Genomic DNA, 15,603 nt, shown 5'->3' with positions numbered 1-15,603 from the left:
TACTTTTAACCCCTTCAAACCGGCTGATTTTTCCTTTCCTTAAATTGCATATGCAAGATAGTTTGACTTGGTGTTTGTATACTTTTACTCGTTACAGAGATGGTCGACGAACCGAACGTTGTAATAACCGGTGCAAACTGCATATTAACGTACATACACGGCTGCAAGTTTAGGTTCTAAACTGCATTATTCATTCCATTTCCGTAACATAGATGCTGACTTCCGGTCGTCTGGTAGTACAGCGATAGGCGGGTGCAGAAACGGTTGCAATTTTAGAGATATTTGAATGTCGAATTTTAGAAACTGTCCAATTGCGTACATATATTGAAGTTTTCCCATCCAAGTGGCGAGCAATCAAAAGTTCAGTTTTTATGGCTCATACAAATATGAAGCCTATAATATAATCTGAGCATGGGCTTCCGGCTCTGGCCTCACGGACTGCATAGTAAGCAAAATGAATCGACGGTTGCACTTTATTCTCAACCTGCAAGAGATATCGAAAGACAATTTTCACTGCAGCCATTACTTCGCAAAAACACAAATACTGATGATAAAATGCATATTCACCCTTTGGTATCCTGCATATGCATGATACTTAATCAGCAGCATCTCTCAGTCTTTTGCGTGATCCACCACCTTTCGTTGGAGTTGCTGGGCAATTACGGATGCGGCGTTCTTGGTTCTAAGGTCGCAGCTTTCCTTCACTCCATTCCTTGTGCCACACGTCAAAGCGGGTTGTCAAGACTCCGCGAATCACATGCATCGGGCGCATACACAGGTAGATAGGCGCATTACCATCACACTCGGAGCAGTAGTACGCCGTCGTGTGGGGCTTCGCGCCCTGCATCAGAGAGCAAACTTTACACGCACGCTGACGCCGCTTCGGCTGCGTATCTCGGTTCCTCCATTCATCCACCAGCTGTGCTACATGAGTAGAAGCGTGCCCCGCCACACTAGAACCCGACGTACCGGCGATCTGCTCCCTCTCACAAAACGTGTTTCCGTCGAACATGTCCACTTCTTGGAGCTGGGTGAGCTGCAAGTGGAGGCGCTTTATGAATTTAACGTGCGTCAACGGCTTTGAAGTCTTGTGCTTGTGGTAGGCCTTGTGTACAATGAAGGTGTTCACTATAGCGATATCAATAAGCCCCAGCACGAGGCTCTTGTAATACTTCCGAAAAGTCACAGCCCGCTGGAGGAAGTATCTTTGCAATCGGAGCTGGTCATGTACGTCGACACCCCCCATAAACTGATGGTAGTCCTTGATAACACGGGGGGCGACGACCTCGTGGTGTTCACCAGCTTTGTCTTTCCGAACGACTCTATCCAAATCCACACTCCCACCCGTAGCCAAGAAGTGCACAGGTTTTGAATCCATCCAGCAAATTGCGCGTAGGTCAGGTACTTTAGAAGACTCCACAATCTTACACGTCCCCCGATCCACATCTCGTGGCCGTGTTTTCATCTTGCAAATGATCTCTTTGCAGTACCCAACGCGATTTGTAATTATAGTGCCCACACAATAGTACCCCATCAGTAGTAGCTGAATCAGGAGAGCAACCGAGGTGTAGAAGCGATCGATGACAACCAGTCTCTTTGCGGGCAACGGAGCGTCACCGAACACTTCGCGGAGGTTTCGAACGACGGCGGCAGAGCCTTCCTTCTTGTCGAGCTGGGCAGCGTCGCTTGCATGATGTTTCTTGCCGCAGTATACTTTAAACCTGCATAATGCAGTTTAAACAGGAACATACTTTCATTAGTAAAGTGAATAATACAGGATAAGAAAATTTTAGAACAAAAAAAAACACCTGATGCAGTACGCCGTGTGTGCACTGCACAACATAAAGAGCTTCGTTCCCCACTTGTGCGGTTTTGCTGGCATGTAGACGCGCATCTTGTTGAATCTGCTGCGGCTTGGAAGCATGGCTTCATCAAATGAAAGCTCTGCAGGTGGCGCGTATCCTTCGCGAAACGTCCGCTGCAGCACTTCAACAACCTTGCGGATCTTCCAGGCTCGATCCGTGGTCGCTCTTGGGTCGTCGTTATCATTGGAGTGTAGATTTCTGCAGATATCCATAAATCGATCTCGTGCCATCACAGAACTGAACGCTCCACGTGGAATCGCCCCCTCGTCGGTGGGTTTCCAGTGGTTTGCCAGCTTTTCTCGGTTTGGGCAAATTGTTCGCGCGATCGGTAGTCCCACGAAGCGACACAGCTCGTGTGGTTTGATTGGAGGAACTGCTTGAAGCTCTTGTAGCACATCGCGCCGTGTCTTCTTCTTCGTGGCAGGATTCGCTTGACAGCGTCGCTTGTGGCGCTTGTAGGCATCGTCAACACGAGCGTGGAGCATATCTCTTTGGTACTTGTTTGAACAGACATCAACGTGCTGCCACAATGCAACCGGCATGAAGTAAAGAACAACGCCATAGGCGAGTCCCCACGATGCAGTACTTCAGGAGTGGGTCCGGAATAGCCTTGGTGAAGTCCCGGGTAGCTACTAGCGCCTTCAACAGGAACGTAAGGCGTCTGTAACTCCTCATACACATCCGGTTCTTGAATTGGGCCCCATCCATTAGTCGAAAACTCTCTCAGTGTTCTGTCCAGCAAGTTACCCGCCAACACAGCGTCGGTGCCTCCAAATCCATCCAGAAATTCTTTTGCCAGCGCAATATTCATCTCGTCTCGCTCAGGGTCCGGCTCCGATCCATCGGCCGCACTGGCATTTGATACCCAACCACTGCAATCAGACTGGGTATCTGTGACAACGTCGTCCCTTGCCGCTTCATCGCCAGATTCAATTGCATCATAGTTGGGGTCTCTTCCGCCCGGGGCGTCCACATTCAACCGGTCAGTTGTTTCTGCAAGTATATCTTCGTAACACAAGCATAAAAAATCGTTATCATGAATAATCAGTATAAGGTATCAAAAATATGCAGCATACGCACTATATCGCATTGTAAGACATACCCGTTTCGTTGTTCTCTTCAACAGACTCAACGCTGGAATACCCTTCGTCCCCCGATTCAACATTTTCTTCGTCACCTCCATGAGGACCTGGCAACACGATGGGGGTTTGAGCGACGACTTGAGTAACGGGTTCAGCTACTGGCACTGGCGCTTTTTCTTCATCAGATATGGCGTCGTCAACTATAGTGCATTCACAAGCGTTAGACTGCATCAATATGCATGTGGTCGATGAAAGATTCAGGATAGCAACGGGCTTCTTCGGGCGGATGTACTGCATGAGCTAATGCATAATGCTAGTTAGTTATCCTGCATATCCTGCATATCATATCATGAATATGCAACTGGTACTCACATGAGCGGCGACGTTTCTGCTTGTCCGTGGCAGGCGGCTTGGGCACTTTTCGAGTGCGCTTCACTTGCGTTTGTCGCGTCAAAGGCTACTGAGTACCTGAAGAAGGTTGAAGTGGAGACGTGGGCTCGGTGGTGGCCGCTTGAGCGGGTGGTGATCTTGTTGTGACAGCAGGATCAGCAGGAGGTGCTGGTGGCGTCTGGAATGGTCCAGAACCGGTAGACGAAGGCTTTTTGGAAGCTGTAACATCATACAAACAATTGGTTAGACTGTGTAGCCAGCAATCGCCACCATCTCGCTTACCACCACTGTAGTACTCCAACAGCTCTTCCTCCCCAAGAAAAAAGTCGATGCCTTTTGTGCCGTTAGCATGTCCGCCAGGGCGAACGTACTTCCATCTCGGATCTAAGTCCTTCGCTCGCGGTCTTACAGATGTTCATCCCTGCTTCTTCAGCTCCATCCACGCCACACCAAACGGGATGTTTTGACTGCTCACGTACTTGCCTCGGACAGCAACCATTTCATGCAGAGAGCCTGGCTCCGTTCTTTTCCAGCGCGAATTCTCGAACGAGTGGCTGGAGAGGGAGCGAAAAAATTACCTTGGTGTAAAACTCATGTTTACCACATAAACTTTTAAATCTTATATTCAAATTTAGAGAAATGTTATCTGTCTCGTCGTTTGTTATGTGTATCTTCTATGCTACCACACGTACAGAGAGCCTGCACTTGTAGGGTTCTTTTTGACTTAGATTTTGTATAGCCGAGGATTTGAAATACAAACTTTAAGTCATATTTGAGCTTAACCTGCATTATGCAGGTTAAGCATTTTTGAAAAGCTGCATATGCAGGCTCCCGGTTTGAAGGGGTTAAGAGTTTCCCTAGTATCGGATGGATTGGGTACGACTTACGACCTGAGAGTTCGATTCTCTCAATATTTGTCAAGCGTTTAAAAAAATCGACAAAAGTTTTACAAACCGGTGAGGTACCGGTACGATCTTAGACCGAAATAATTAGTCGAAGTGCTGTAGTCACTGGTCCACTGCTTCACTAAGTTTCGTAATCAGGTACGTATAAGTTATCGGGGGTCACAAACTCAATTTTAACTTATGAGAACAGTACATCACCTTTCGCAGCTCCAAGCGTACGTAGCAGTATGGCGGACGACGCTCCTGCGGCCTCCCCGCCGCCCCCTGCGTCCCCGTCTCCGCAGCCCTTCATCCAGACGCCACCAGACTCGCCTCAACATGCGGTAGAGTCTGCCTCCTCCATTCCGTTTAACGATTCGCTCCACCTGCGACTCAAGACACTGGACGAGCGCGTGTTCGATGTGGAGGCCACTTTGTCCATGTCGGTGGCCGACTTCCGAGCCAAGGTGGCACTGGCCACGGCCGTTCCGGTCCCGAGACAGCGACTTATCTACCGTGGCAAGCTGCTCAAGGACGGAGTAGCGCTGGCTGCGTACGACCTGCAGGACGGCCACACGGTGCACCTGGTGGCCAAGCCGCCAGCGAACTCGGCCACGAGCAGCACGACGCAGACGACCAGTGACAGCGCTCGGCCACGTGAGGGGAATGGCCAGGCCTGGAACTTGGCCAACCTACGCTCAGCCCTAAGACGGACGGGGGCCACGACAACTCCGCAGCCGTTGCCCATGCTAAGGGAGATCCTGGACGAAGTGGCCGAGGCTCCTCAAGAGGCGGCCGAGGGTATGAGAATTGGTGGCCTGAGTGGCCCGAGAGTACAGGAGTCGGCCATTGACTTGGAGCCTATTACACAGGGAATTTTGACCATGCGGACGGTGTTGTCGACTGTTACCCAAGAGCAGGAGGACGAGAGAGTTGAAGAGGACGCACAGGTGGAGCAACAGACAGTGGGCCAGGCAACGACGCGACGTGGCCCGCGACAATTCTTTGTTGGCCAGTGGCTCGACGTCAAGGACACAGTGAATCAGTGGCTCGAGTCCACTGTAATGGCCGTCGCCGACGGGAAAGTGCTGATCCATTATCATGGCTGGCCCACGAGATGGGACGAGTGGATCGACGTCGACTCGGACCGCATTGCCGCCTTTCGCACGCGTACTCTTCACGCACAAAATACACAGCGAATGTCGCCCACTCCTACGGCGAGAGTACCCAGTGCGCCTCGCGTAGGCGACAACAATGTACGTCGAATGGTGGTTAACGTGCGAGATCTGATGCGAGAAATGATGCCACACATCGACCACCTTGCCGGCCTGTGTGAAGAAGATCTGAGACGAGAGCAGGAGCGTGGCCAAGCTCCAACCGAGGTGGAATCAGACAGCAGTTCAGTAGATTATGTGGCCGTCCAGACGGGGCCGAGTGGGCCAACGTCAATGGATCCGGGCCAGGCTCGTGAGAGTGAGGTGTCGGAGGTGGCCCACATGGTGGCCCCTCTATTTGATCGCTTTGGCCGGTTGTTGATGGATTCAGCTCGTTATTTCGATCCGTTGCTACGTCCAGAGCTACGTGAGACCTCACAACGTCAACAGGAGCGCCACACAGCAGCCTTGCGTCGTAGCCACGGAGGCTCCGCTCAGCGACAAGCCGCCAGTGTTTCAGCCTCGATGGAAGCTCAGGACAACTCGCTGTCGATTCGCGATCTGATCGCCACGTCTCCAAACGCAGCCAGTGAGTCCACGCAGCCGAGACGAAGCATCGATGTACATATCCACGCGATCGTCGCGCCAGCTTCGCTTTCGTCTTTTGCGTCCCTGAGTCGAGGTAACAACGACACTCACAGCAACGAGAATGGCTCTACTCGACGCGTTCAAACGCCATCTACGCCCCCTATAGGACGTTCATTCGGGTTTGAAGACGGCCCAGACGAGGCCGACAACAGTCGAGTCCCTCTACTAGGCGCGTACCGTCATCGCAGTGACTCAAGTGAGTCGGATCAGCAGCAACGACGGGCAGTGGCCCGGGAACTGGACGATTTCTTGTCGGACGACTTCTTCGGCGCGTCATTCGGACATGAGGACGAGGACTCAGACGACGAGGCCAGTCACTCTGATGCTGTGCAGTCGACGTATCGACCGCCCTCGCCATCGGGTAGAATTTCTTCGCCACGGACTCCTCAGAGCGAGACAACCTCTCAGTTTTCTAGTGGCACCATTGGCGTCATTCCTGAAGTCGCTGCAGCCGAAGAGCGACTGCGAGCGGAGCAAGCGTCAAGCCAGACAAGGGAAGATGAGAATGGCCGAACGTCGTCTGCGTCGGCCTCGTCGTCGTCGAGTTTTCCTACGTTTCTCGAAGTGATGCGACGTACTCTCAGTGGCGTGCGGAACTTTGTCCACAGTGACGTTAGCAGTCCGTCGCAAGAGACGGGGAACTCCGTGGAGTTGGTGTCGGGCTTTTCTCTGCCGTCCTCTTCGTCGTCTTCGTCGATTTCCTCTGCGTCGTCGCTGTCCACGCCGCCAATGTCCCCGGCCTCCTACCCCTCGTTCGGAACTTCTATAAGCCGTCCTCGTAGTCCGAGTGACAGCAGCATCGACGAGGAGTTGGACCTGGACGAGGTGGACTAAAAAGACCAGTTTATTTGTCGTAGTTTTTGTAATACGACGCGAATTACTTCGCTGCGAAAAACGAAGTTGTATATTGAATAACTTTTTTATGGCGTACTGTCACTGCAGTTATTAGATGTTAGAGGGTCAACACCCGAGTGTTTTTAGAGCTCTCGTTTTAGAGCAGAAGTGCGTTCTCTTGTGTGGGAATGAAAGTTGAGATCCGTCTGGAATCACCGAAGCAATCCGATGCGCCACCTTCGTACGAGCTGGCACGAAGGATGCCAAGTCCGACGCCACGTAGGAAGCGGTCAAGTGTGACGAGAGTGGAAAATGTCGAGTCGTCCGCAGGTTCTGATGAAGACTGTGAAGAGCTAGACGATGAAAAAGATAATAAGGCCGAGGTACCAGATAGTAAACTTGAGTTGACCCGAAGTGAAGCTGGTGACAGCGAGGTTAGTACAGCAGATTCAAATGAGCTTGGCGAGGAGGATCGATGTGATGACGTAGGGCTAAAGAAGTTAAAGGACCGGTCTAAAAAGATGAAGAGAGAACGGGAGCGGCAAACCTTAAATTACTACGACCAGCATACGCACACTGTCATCACTCGTCTCCGTGCTGTGAACAAACGTTTGCAGCATCAACTGGAGCAACAAAACAAGTTAATTGCGACTATGACCGACGAGAAGAAGCAGCGTTTATTGCAGATCGAGAGCTTACGGGCTGAAGTGCAGATGCACAAGCAGACTCTGCGTGCTCTACATGTACATCGCACCCATAAGACGCACGAGGTATCACTACCGGCCGTACCAAAGCCCCCGCAACAAGAGAACTCACGAGAGGAGAAAGCTGACAACTCAAGAGCTAAAGTACCACACTCTACTATTTCTCCGCGTCGACGACCGCCGAGCTCCAGCCCACGGGTACAAACAACAGCAGACTACCAAGGAAGACCTTGCAGCGGGCGACAGTCCTACGATACAAACTTGCAAATATACATGACGAAACTGGAGAAATTTGACGAAGAACGCAAAGAAGTACAGCAGCGTCACGCGCATCAACTAGCCAATTATTCTCACGAGCTTTCACGATTAGAGCGTCTTCTGGAGAAGGCGCACACTGCAATCCAGGAGAAAGAAAATGAACTGCGGCTCCATCGAACGCGTCAACTCTATTGCCACACGCCCACTAGACCGAGGACCACGTCAACTCTTGCGAGGAGAAGAAAAAGTAACCCTGGAAATACTTTCACGCCAAATGGAGACACTTTTCAAATGCAGAATATTTTCTCGGATGATATTTGGAAAGAGTTATTACCACTTCCTCCCAGCGACAAGCCGGTTGAGACGATCTCTGCCTCGTCTTCATCCCTCACGTCGATGTCGTTTACGACGCATGTGGGTCAAGCTTTCGAGCAGCTACTACGTCATCAGCTCGTTGCGTTACACGACAGTACGTTGGATCGCAGTACTCGAGATTGGCTGCAAGAAGTCAAGCTTTGTGGCTCGCAGATGGTGTCAGTACACCAATCGTTCCAGGTCATGGCTCGCTCGCTTCAACGTGTGGCTGAGTGCACCCACATGTACCAATTGGCAGAGACGTTAACGGAAGAATGTCGAGAGTTGATGCATGCCGAACAAGTTTTAGTACTGGTAGTTGACAAGTCCGAGCACGAATTCTGGTGTCGTCTGTCGAGAACTGAAAACAACACAGAGAAAATGGCAACTGTACGCTCTGCGTTGCCACCTTTGAGCAATTCATCAAGCGCCAAAAGCAACATTTCGGCTTCAGTACCCTGTGGATTGGCGGCGTTCGTGTATCATACAAGGCGAGCTATACTGTTACCTGCAGGACACATGACGAAGCACCAAAGTTACTCTACGGCCCCCGACAACGCCGATCGTTTGGTGACGCACCCACACGCGTCCACTCTTCTCGTACCGATTGAACACGACAACAACGTGGTAGCGGTCGTTCAGGTCTCTGGGAAACTCACTGAAGTGCAGGCGTTGGGGCTGTCGATCGCTCTCGAGAAATGCGACGCTTTCACGCCTCAAGACCAGGCGTTGCTAACGCTGTTATGTCATTTTTCAAGTGGATTATTCCCCAAAGTCGCGTATTTCACCGACGTCGAAAGCAACAAAGTGAACGAAGAAACGTTCATTCGATTGGCGCCACAGATTTTCACGTGTCTCCACTTCGACCAACTGGGCAAAGTTGTGATTGAAAATGCGAAAAACATCTTGGACGCCGACCGTTGTTCTCTTTTCGTAGCTGACACGGCAACACGAACGCTACACAACTGGCACAGCGACATCAGCGGCGCTGGGGTTAAAGTGTACCAGAGGTCAGCGCAGAAAGTTAACGCTGGCATGACGATTCATTTCGGCCAAGGTATCGTCGGTTTAGTCGCTGAAACGCAAGAAAGTATCAACATTCCAGATGCCTACGAAGACCCACGGTTTAACTCAGCGTGGGACCAGAAGACGCACTATCGCACGAAGAGTATGCTCACGGTGCCTATTATTTCAAATACCTTAGAGAAGCCTCGTCCTGATAAAACTGAAGACTCTTCAGAGGACTCTGCAAGAGACCAGACGCTGCTTGGTGTGGTTCAGGTCATCAACAAGTCTGGAGGAGCCCCCTTCCGTTCCAAAGACGAGTTTTTGCTCCAAACAATCTCGAAACTCATCGCGTTAGCCATCGAGAACTCGCAATTGTTCCAAAGAAACCAGGAATTGTGCTGGAATGTGGGCAAGTTGATCGGTGATGGGGACATTGTGGAAGCCATCGTGAGTCTTGGCATGGCAGCGGAGCAGATTATCGGCGTTCAAGGCGCTGCAGTCTACGTCGTAGATCCAGATACGAACGAACTTGTGACGTTCCACCACAAACGTCGACATCGAATTGCAGTTTCTGAAGCTTCCTATGCTGGATCTTTGATGGAAGAAGCTGTACGTCTACAGCAGCTAACGATTGTCAATGACACGACAAAGACGGGGTCTTTTAACGCGTTTGTTGACAGTCTCAATGGGATTTCCGCTCGCAACGTGCTGTTCGCTCCGCTACTGGTGGAAGAAGCGGAAGGGATTATCCCTGGCATGAATAGACTCGTCAAAAACGCCGACACTGGAGCGTCATTCTCTGTAGACTCGGGTCAGAGAATGGTGGGCTTACTGCAGCTGGTCAACACTACACGACGCAAAACTCACTTCGACGAACACGATTTGTTCCTGTCTATTGTCCAGAGCCAAAGTTGCAGCGTTCTGGCGGCAATTCTCGAGAAACAACGGATGTTACGTCAAAAAGAGCAAATTGCGCTGTTATTGGATGCGTCCATGTCATTTTTTAAAGAAATGAGTGTTGTCGGCGTCATCAACGCAGTCTACAACGCCTGTGTGAGCATCTTTGACGCCAGTACCACGGCCCACCTCTTTGTTTATGACGAAGGCGCCAATCCACTTGACAAGATGCACGAACGTCACATGTGGTCGTCGAAGATATCGCCTCAAGCTGCAGCAGCGCTCGCACCGCATAACTCAAGTACAACTGCGCTCTATCAAGGCACGAGTATGAGTTTTATCCCGTCGCTAGGAGCACAGTCACGAAAACTGTCGGTGGTGACAGATCAGACACTGCGTGCACCGACAAGTGAGGGGTTATTTCAACAAGTCCTTATTAGGGGTAGCGCCGTTATCGTGAAACAGTGGATCGATGATGGAGAAGACGAAGAAGAAGAAGGAACGACTATTAGTCAGCACAGCTCAAAGCCTATCTATACGTCACGTCGCGAGAGATCCAGAGTGGATAACTACACGATGAAAGCTACTCGCTCCGATACTCGACTTGGATTTACGCGTCATTCCGTAGTCGCGTGTCCCGTTTGGAGCAGCTATGGCCAAGAAATCGTCGGTGTCCTGGTTCTGCTTTTCCCTCGAGATCATCCTGCTGTTGCTGCGGGGTCTCGAAGCGAACAACTCAGTACTCTTCCCATTCTAACTCGACAGATCTCAGGTGCACTTAGCGTGTGTCACGACCTTCGTACGGTGTCTACTCGGGCTCGAAAGATGCAAAATATGCTGGAACTGTCCCGACAAGCCCCGAAAGCTGCTGCGTCTCTCACTCTAACATCACGAGGCCACCTCGGATCGTTCTCTCAGCCTGTAAACCTCTGCTCTCGAGCGTTCAACTCTCGAGCTCTTACCGCCGTTCTACATCCAACAGCTGCTTCAAAACTGACAGTTAATTCACTGTATATGGACGACCAAGGGAATCGTTGGGGCTTCCAGATCTCCGGTGCCACTGCGCATGAAATGAATTGCGATCATTACGCCCAATGGATCGGCAGACACGTGGCACTTCCTGTGGGTCGTACAGAAGCAGAAGTGTTTGGGAAACTTCGCATGGACTTACAGGGCGTCTACACACGCAAGGAAACGATCACTGGTGTTATTGACACTCGTCAACGTCAAGTTGATGATGACGATTCCTCCGACGAGATGGAGTCCCGAGTTGATGCAACTCTATCGCGATCGTTGTTATTGAAACTCCGTCAGCTGTTATGGGAGTATACAGATGCAACGTGGCAAGTGGACGACCGCCGTGCCAGTGGTGTGTTGTTTGGTGAAAAAAAGATGCTTTCAAGATGCGAGTTTGAGCAGACATTACGAGATGCTGGAGTCTCTCTGGAAGTTGCGGAATGGGACCAGCTTTACGCTTGCTTTCAAGATGACAGTGGGGGCGTAGATGTGGAGACTATGTTGACAGCATTGCGACCACAACTTAAAAGGTTCCCAGTGATAACGTACGAGCTAGCACCTGTTCTAGACTCCGTGACCCAGATTGTTGTTAGCGTGCAGATGCTTCTTTTTAGCTGACATTTTCTTAGTAAAAAGTAACAGCTACATCGAAGTAAAAGCTCTTAAGGTTTTAAATAAAATGAATTCGCCATTGCAAAGATTGCATGTCATTAATAACTGCAAATGTGTCGGTAAACCTGCTCCAAGTGGTCGGTACTGAAAGAGCTAACTCTTTCAGTACCGATCACTAACTCTTTTGACTTTTCACTTAAGTTTTCACTTTTTTTGCTTCACTCTAAAAACCTCCTTCGAAGTAACTCTCTTAACTCTCTCAGTACCATTTAACTTGAACTCTCTTTCAGGTTGCTACTGAAATAACCTATTTTTGGCACTGTTTCCATTTTTCTGAAAAATCGTTGAATTTCTTTTCAACGACCGTTGCTTGCCAATTATGTACATGCATGCCGCTATGAATTGTGCACATGAAGTGCACAGCGCGTGCCTCTGGAGGCTGCACTCCAGTCCTGCTCCCTGCAATGTCATCGTCATGACGCACGGGCCAATTAACTCCCCACGTCATGCCATGACTCAGGGCGCATTTCCGCCGTTCAATTGTTGCTCCAACGTTCCCAACGTATCCACACACCGCAACGTCCGCCAACACCGCGTGAAATTGCAGGTCCAAATTCGATGTCAACGTCGTCGGCGCATCCCCTTTTTCGTCCACATCAGCGCATACGTATCACTTATCCTCACACTTGCATTCACAAAGAATACTACCTCTACATCCTAATACCCGTTAATTATCCGGATTCACATGTCAACGAAGAGCTCCGATGTGCGTCATTCGCCAAGTGTCCTCGCCCCACGCAAGTCGACTAGCTCTACGACGATGGCGGAGGCTGCAGCTGCAGCTACCGGTCAGCCCCAGGCGGCGGCCAACACCAAGTATTACATGAAGAACGCTGTGTTCTCCATGATCTCGCTGTATCTAGCGCACCAGTTCGCCGGCTACATCTCCAATCGCGAAGACCCCATCGCTTGCGACCTGCACGTGAACGACCACTCGTGGTTCGGTGAGAGGCGCTACGAGTCGCTGCGGTTCTTCGACCCCAAGAAGACTCACCACGAGACGCAGTACGTGGCCATGCGTGACGGTGTCGACCTGGCGGTGGACTCGTATCTGGCCGACTACCTCTGGGAAAAGCAGCAACAGGTGCCCACTGTGCTCTTCCCCACACGTCACGGCCGTGGCTACACGCTCGACTTCCCCTTCAACATGTTCGCACGGTACGAGCGTAAGTTCACCAACCCACGCGTCAACGCGTACGTGCAACGCTTCGTCACGAACGGATACGCTTGGGTCTCGGTGGATGTGCGCGGTACTGGCGCCTCGGCCGGCACGAAGGCGTTCGACTTTGCCGACGCTGAAGTGCAAGACGCTTACGACGTCATCGAGTGGATCACCAAGCAGCCGTGGAGTAACGGAGACGTCGCTGTCTTCGGCCAGGGACTGGACGGAGTCGGTGCTCTCCTTGCAGCTGCTAGTGGCCATCCCGCGCTCAAGGCGGTCTCGGTGAACAGTGCGCCTGTCGATGTCTTCCAGGACGCGCTGTTCCCTGGAGGCGTAAAGAACGACAAGGCTCTGAGCGACTGGGCGTCGTTCACAGGCGCCACCGATCGGCAGATTCGCTGGAACAACATCCCCACGTTTAAACCCCGTCTTATGCTCAAACATTTCGGTGGTGAAGTCTACCGTGTGGACGAGGATGACGCGAAGTTCGATAATTACATTTATCAGCACTCGAAGAACCCGGATCTGGCCAAAGAACTTAAAGACGTGCACTTCCGTGATGATAAACTGGCTTCCGTTGGGGTAACAGCAGAGCAACTGGATGCCATCCGCCATCTCGGTGCAATTGCCGCCTCTGGCGTCGCCTTGCAGACATCCGCTGGCTTCTTTGACATGGGCGTGGCTCGCTCTAGTATCCTACTGTTTCAATACCTGACCAACACTCTGGATGCCGACACGGCTTCGTTGCTACCGAAGCTGCCGAAGGAGGCGCTGGAAGCCATTGAGAAGGACGCCGCACACCACCGACTCACACTTGGACCTTGGAGTCACGCGGGTGTGGACAACGCCGATCCGTTCGCTCAGTCCAAGCAGAAATGTTTCTACCACTTGGACGAAGTGAGTCGCTTCTTCGACCACCACATGTATACTAACCGTCGTAAGATCACTAAGATCGAGGACGAACTACCTGTGCACTACTTCACTATGGCGCACAACCGCTGGAAGGAGGCGAGTTCGTGGCCACCGTCGTATCTCAGTGACGAGACGTTCTACCTTGGCGCCAACAACGAGTTCCAGCCCTCACCAGAGAGTGAAACGCGCACACTGAGTCACAATGTCACGGTGAAGCCAACACTGGGCGCAGTGTCGCGCTGGAACATGCTGGACCACCTCTTCGGTCTGCGTCCCATGTACTACCACGACCGCACGCCTCTGGCGGACCACTACGCTACGTTTCTCACCCCTGAGTTGCCTCTAACGGAGATCACGGGCGAAGCGGAACTGCGTCTCTTCTTCTCAGTAGACCAGCCCGACGTGAACCTTGTGGCGTATCTGGAAGATGTGGACTACACCGCTCCGTTCCCGAACGAGAACAAGCGTCCAGGCGTCACGTACATCACTGAGGCCTTGCTGAACCCTGTACACAAGACTATCCGCCCAGACTCGAGTGTGCACTCGTTCAAGCGCGCAGACTCGCGTAAGATCGTGCCTGGTCAAGTATACGAGGCTGTTTTCCGCTTCCAGCCGACCTCGTACGTTGTGAAACGCGACCACCAGCTCCGCGTGTCTGTGGGTGTTGCCAGTCCGCCGGATTTCGGTCCGGCTGGCGAGAAGGAGGCCACAGAGCTTACTATCCACTTCGGAGGCGCCTACCCTACCAAGCTTACTCTTCCGTCGTATACAGGTGTATACAATGCCAATGTGGTACCTCGCGCTGAAGTGGTGGACGACCTGGAGTTAATCCCGACGGAATCTACTGAGAAACCCTCGGATCAGGACGAAGTGGACGAGTTCGCTGAGGTCAAGGACGAATTGTAGGCAACGAAGTGGAATGAGAGTCTAGTACACCGATCGATTACACTTCGTTTATATTTCGAAGTAATACTACGTGGTATGTTGTGTGCTTTTTATCCTACTACCGTCTTACCCCGCATATAAGGCATATGTGTTCTAAATAAATTCGGGATTCGCTCGACATACCACCTATCTAATTAGAACACATGTGTAAAACACAAGGCTGTACCCACCAATGAATATTCTTGAGAGCTCCCAACCCTTCTGAACAAACTAGTCGGTGCTGCTGTTACTTAGCTTTAATTCTCTTAATTAATAATTTACACAGTCATGAGTGCTGAGCGACGTAGCTATAGTATCCACGAGAAACTTGCTGTTCTAGCAGACTCGGACAGGCGTGAAAGGTCACGGCTTTGCTGCTCTTAGCAAGAAGCACAGCGTGGCGGTTTGAACCCACGCCGATCGCGTAGGAGGGTCAAGCCTAAACGACCAAGCCAAATTCCAGGACCCACAGACTTGCTTCTTCAAAGTCAAACAATTTGTTCGTTGTACAACACATAGGCTTTCTAAATGAATATAACACACAAGCAGCGTTGTATTCATTTACAGCACCTATGCCTTATATGCGGGGTAAGACGGTAGTACTATTGGTACTACATTTTGCTGTAGTACTACTGTAGTAGTAGTAGTCTAAAAATTTCCTCCTTCGGTGATCACTACGAATGGCTCGATTAGCTTTTTAAAGTCAGCTCGATGGCCTTCCTTCTCGAGCGCGGTTGAACTTGGCTCACTGTGCTCCCATGTCGGGGCCTTGATCGTGCTTGTGGCCGCGTCACGAATCATTCCTGGTCGTAATCGAGTATACACCGAAAAGCAGCAG

General features: G+C 51.2%; 3 protein-coding genes across 3 annotated transcripts; all 3 read left to right on the top strand.

Moving 5' to 3' along the window:
• Nucleotides 1–4,469: 4,469 nt before the first annotated feature.
• Nucleotides 4,470–6,857, top strand: PITG_11594 (ubiquitin family protein, putative; the record flags this gene model as incomplete). Its single annotated transcript, XM_002901097.1, has 1 exon — nt 4,470–6,857. One exon carries the CDS (start codon nt 4,470–4,472, stop codon nt 6,855–6,857), a length of 2,388 nt encoding a protein of 795 aa, XP_002901143.1.
• Nucleotides 6,858–7,834: 977 nt separating this feature from the next.
• Nucleotides 7,835–11,713, top strand: PITG_11593 (uncharacterized protein; the record flags this gene model as incomplete). Its single annotated transcript, XM_002901096.1, has 8 exons — nt 7,835–8,000; nt 8,100–8,526; nt 8,611–9,386; nt 9,429–9,907; nt 9,998–10,542; nt 10,639–11,284; nt 11,342–11,444; nt 11,508–11,713. 8 exons carry the CDS (start codon nt 7,835–7,837, stop codon nt 11,711–11,713), a joined length of 3,348 nt encoding a protein of 1,115 aa, XP_002901142.1.
• An 814-nt stretch (nt 11,714–12,527) lies between these two features.
• Nucleotides 12,528–14,747, top strand: PITG_11592 (serine protease family S15, putative; the record flags this gene model as incomplete). Its single annotated transcript, XM_002901095.1, has 1 exon — nt 12,528–14,747. One exon carries the CDS (start codon nt 12,528–12,530, stop codon nt 14,745–14,747), a length of 2,220 nt encoding a protein of 739 aa, XP_002901141.1.
• Nucleotides 14,748–15,603: the final 856 nt, after the last annotated feature.

Source organism: Phytophthora infestans, genomic scaffold (assembly GCF_000142945.1).
Source record: "Phytophthora infestans T30-4 supercont1.22 genomic scaffold, whole genome shotgun sequence".
Taxonomy (NCBI): Eukaryota; Oomycota; class Peronosporomycetes; order Peronosporales; family Peronosporaceae; genus Phytophthora; species Phytophthora infestans.
The sequence above is the reverse complement of the archived record's forward strand: the minus strand, read 5'-3'. Positions and strand labels throughout refer to the sequence as shown.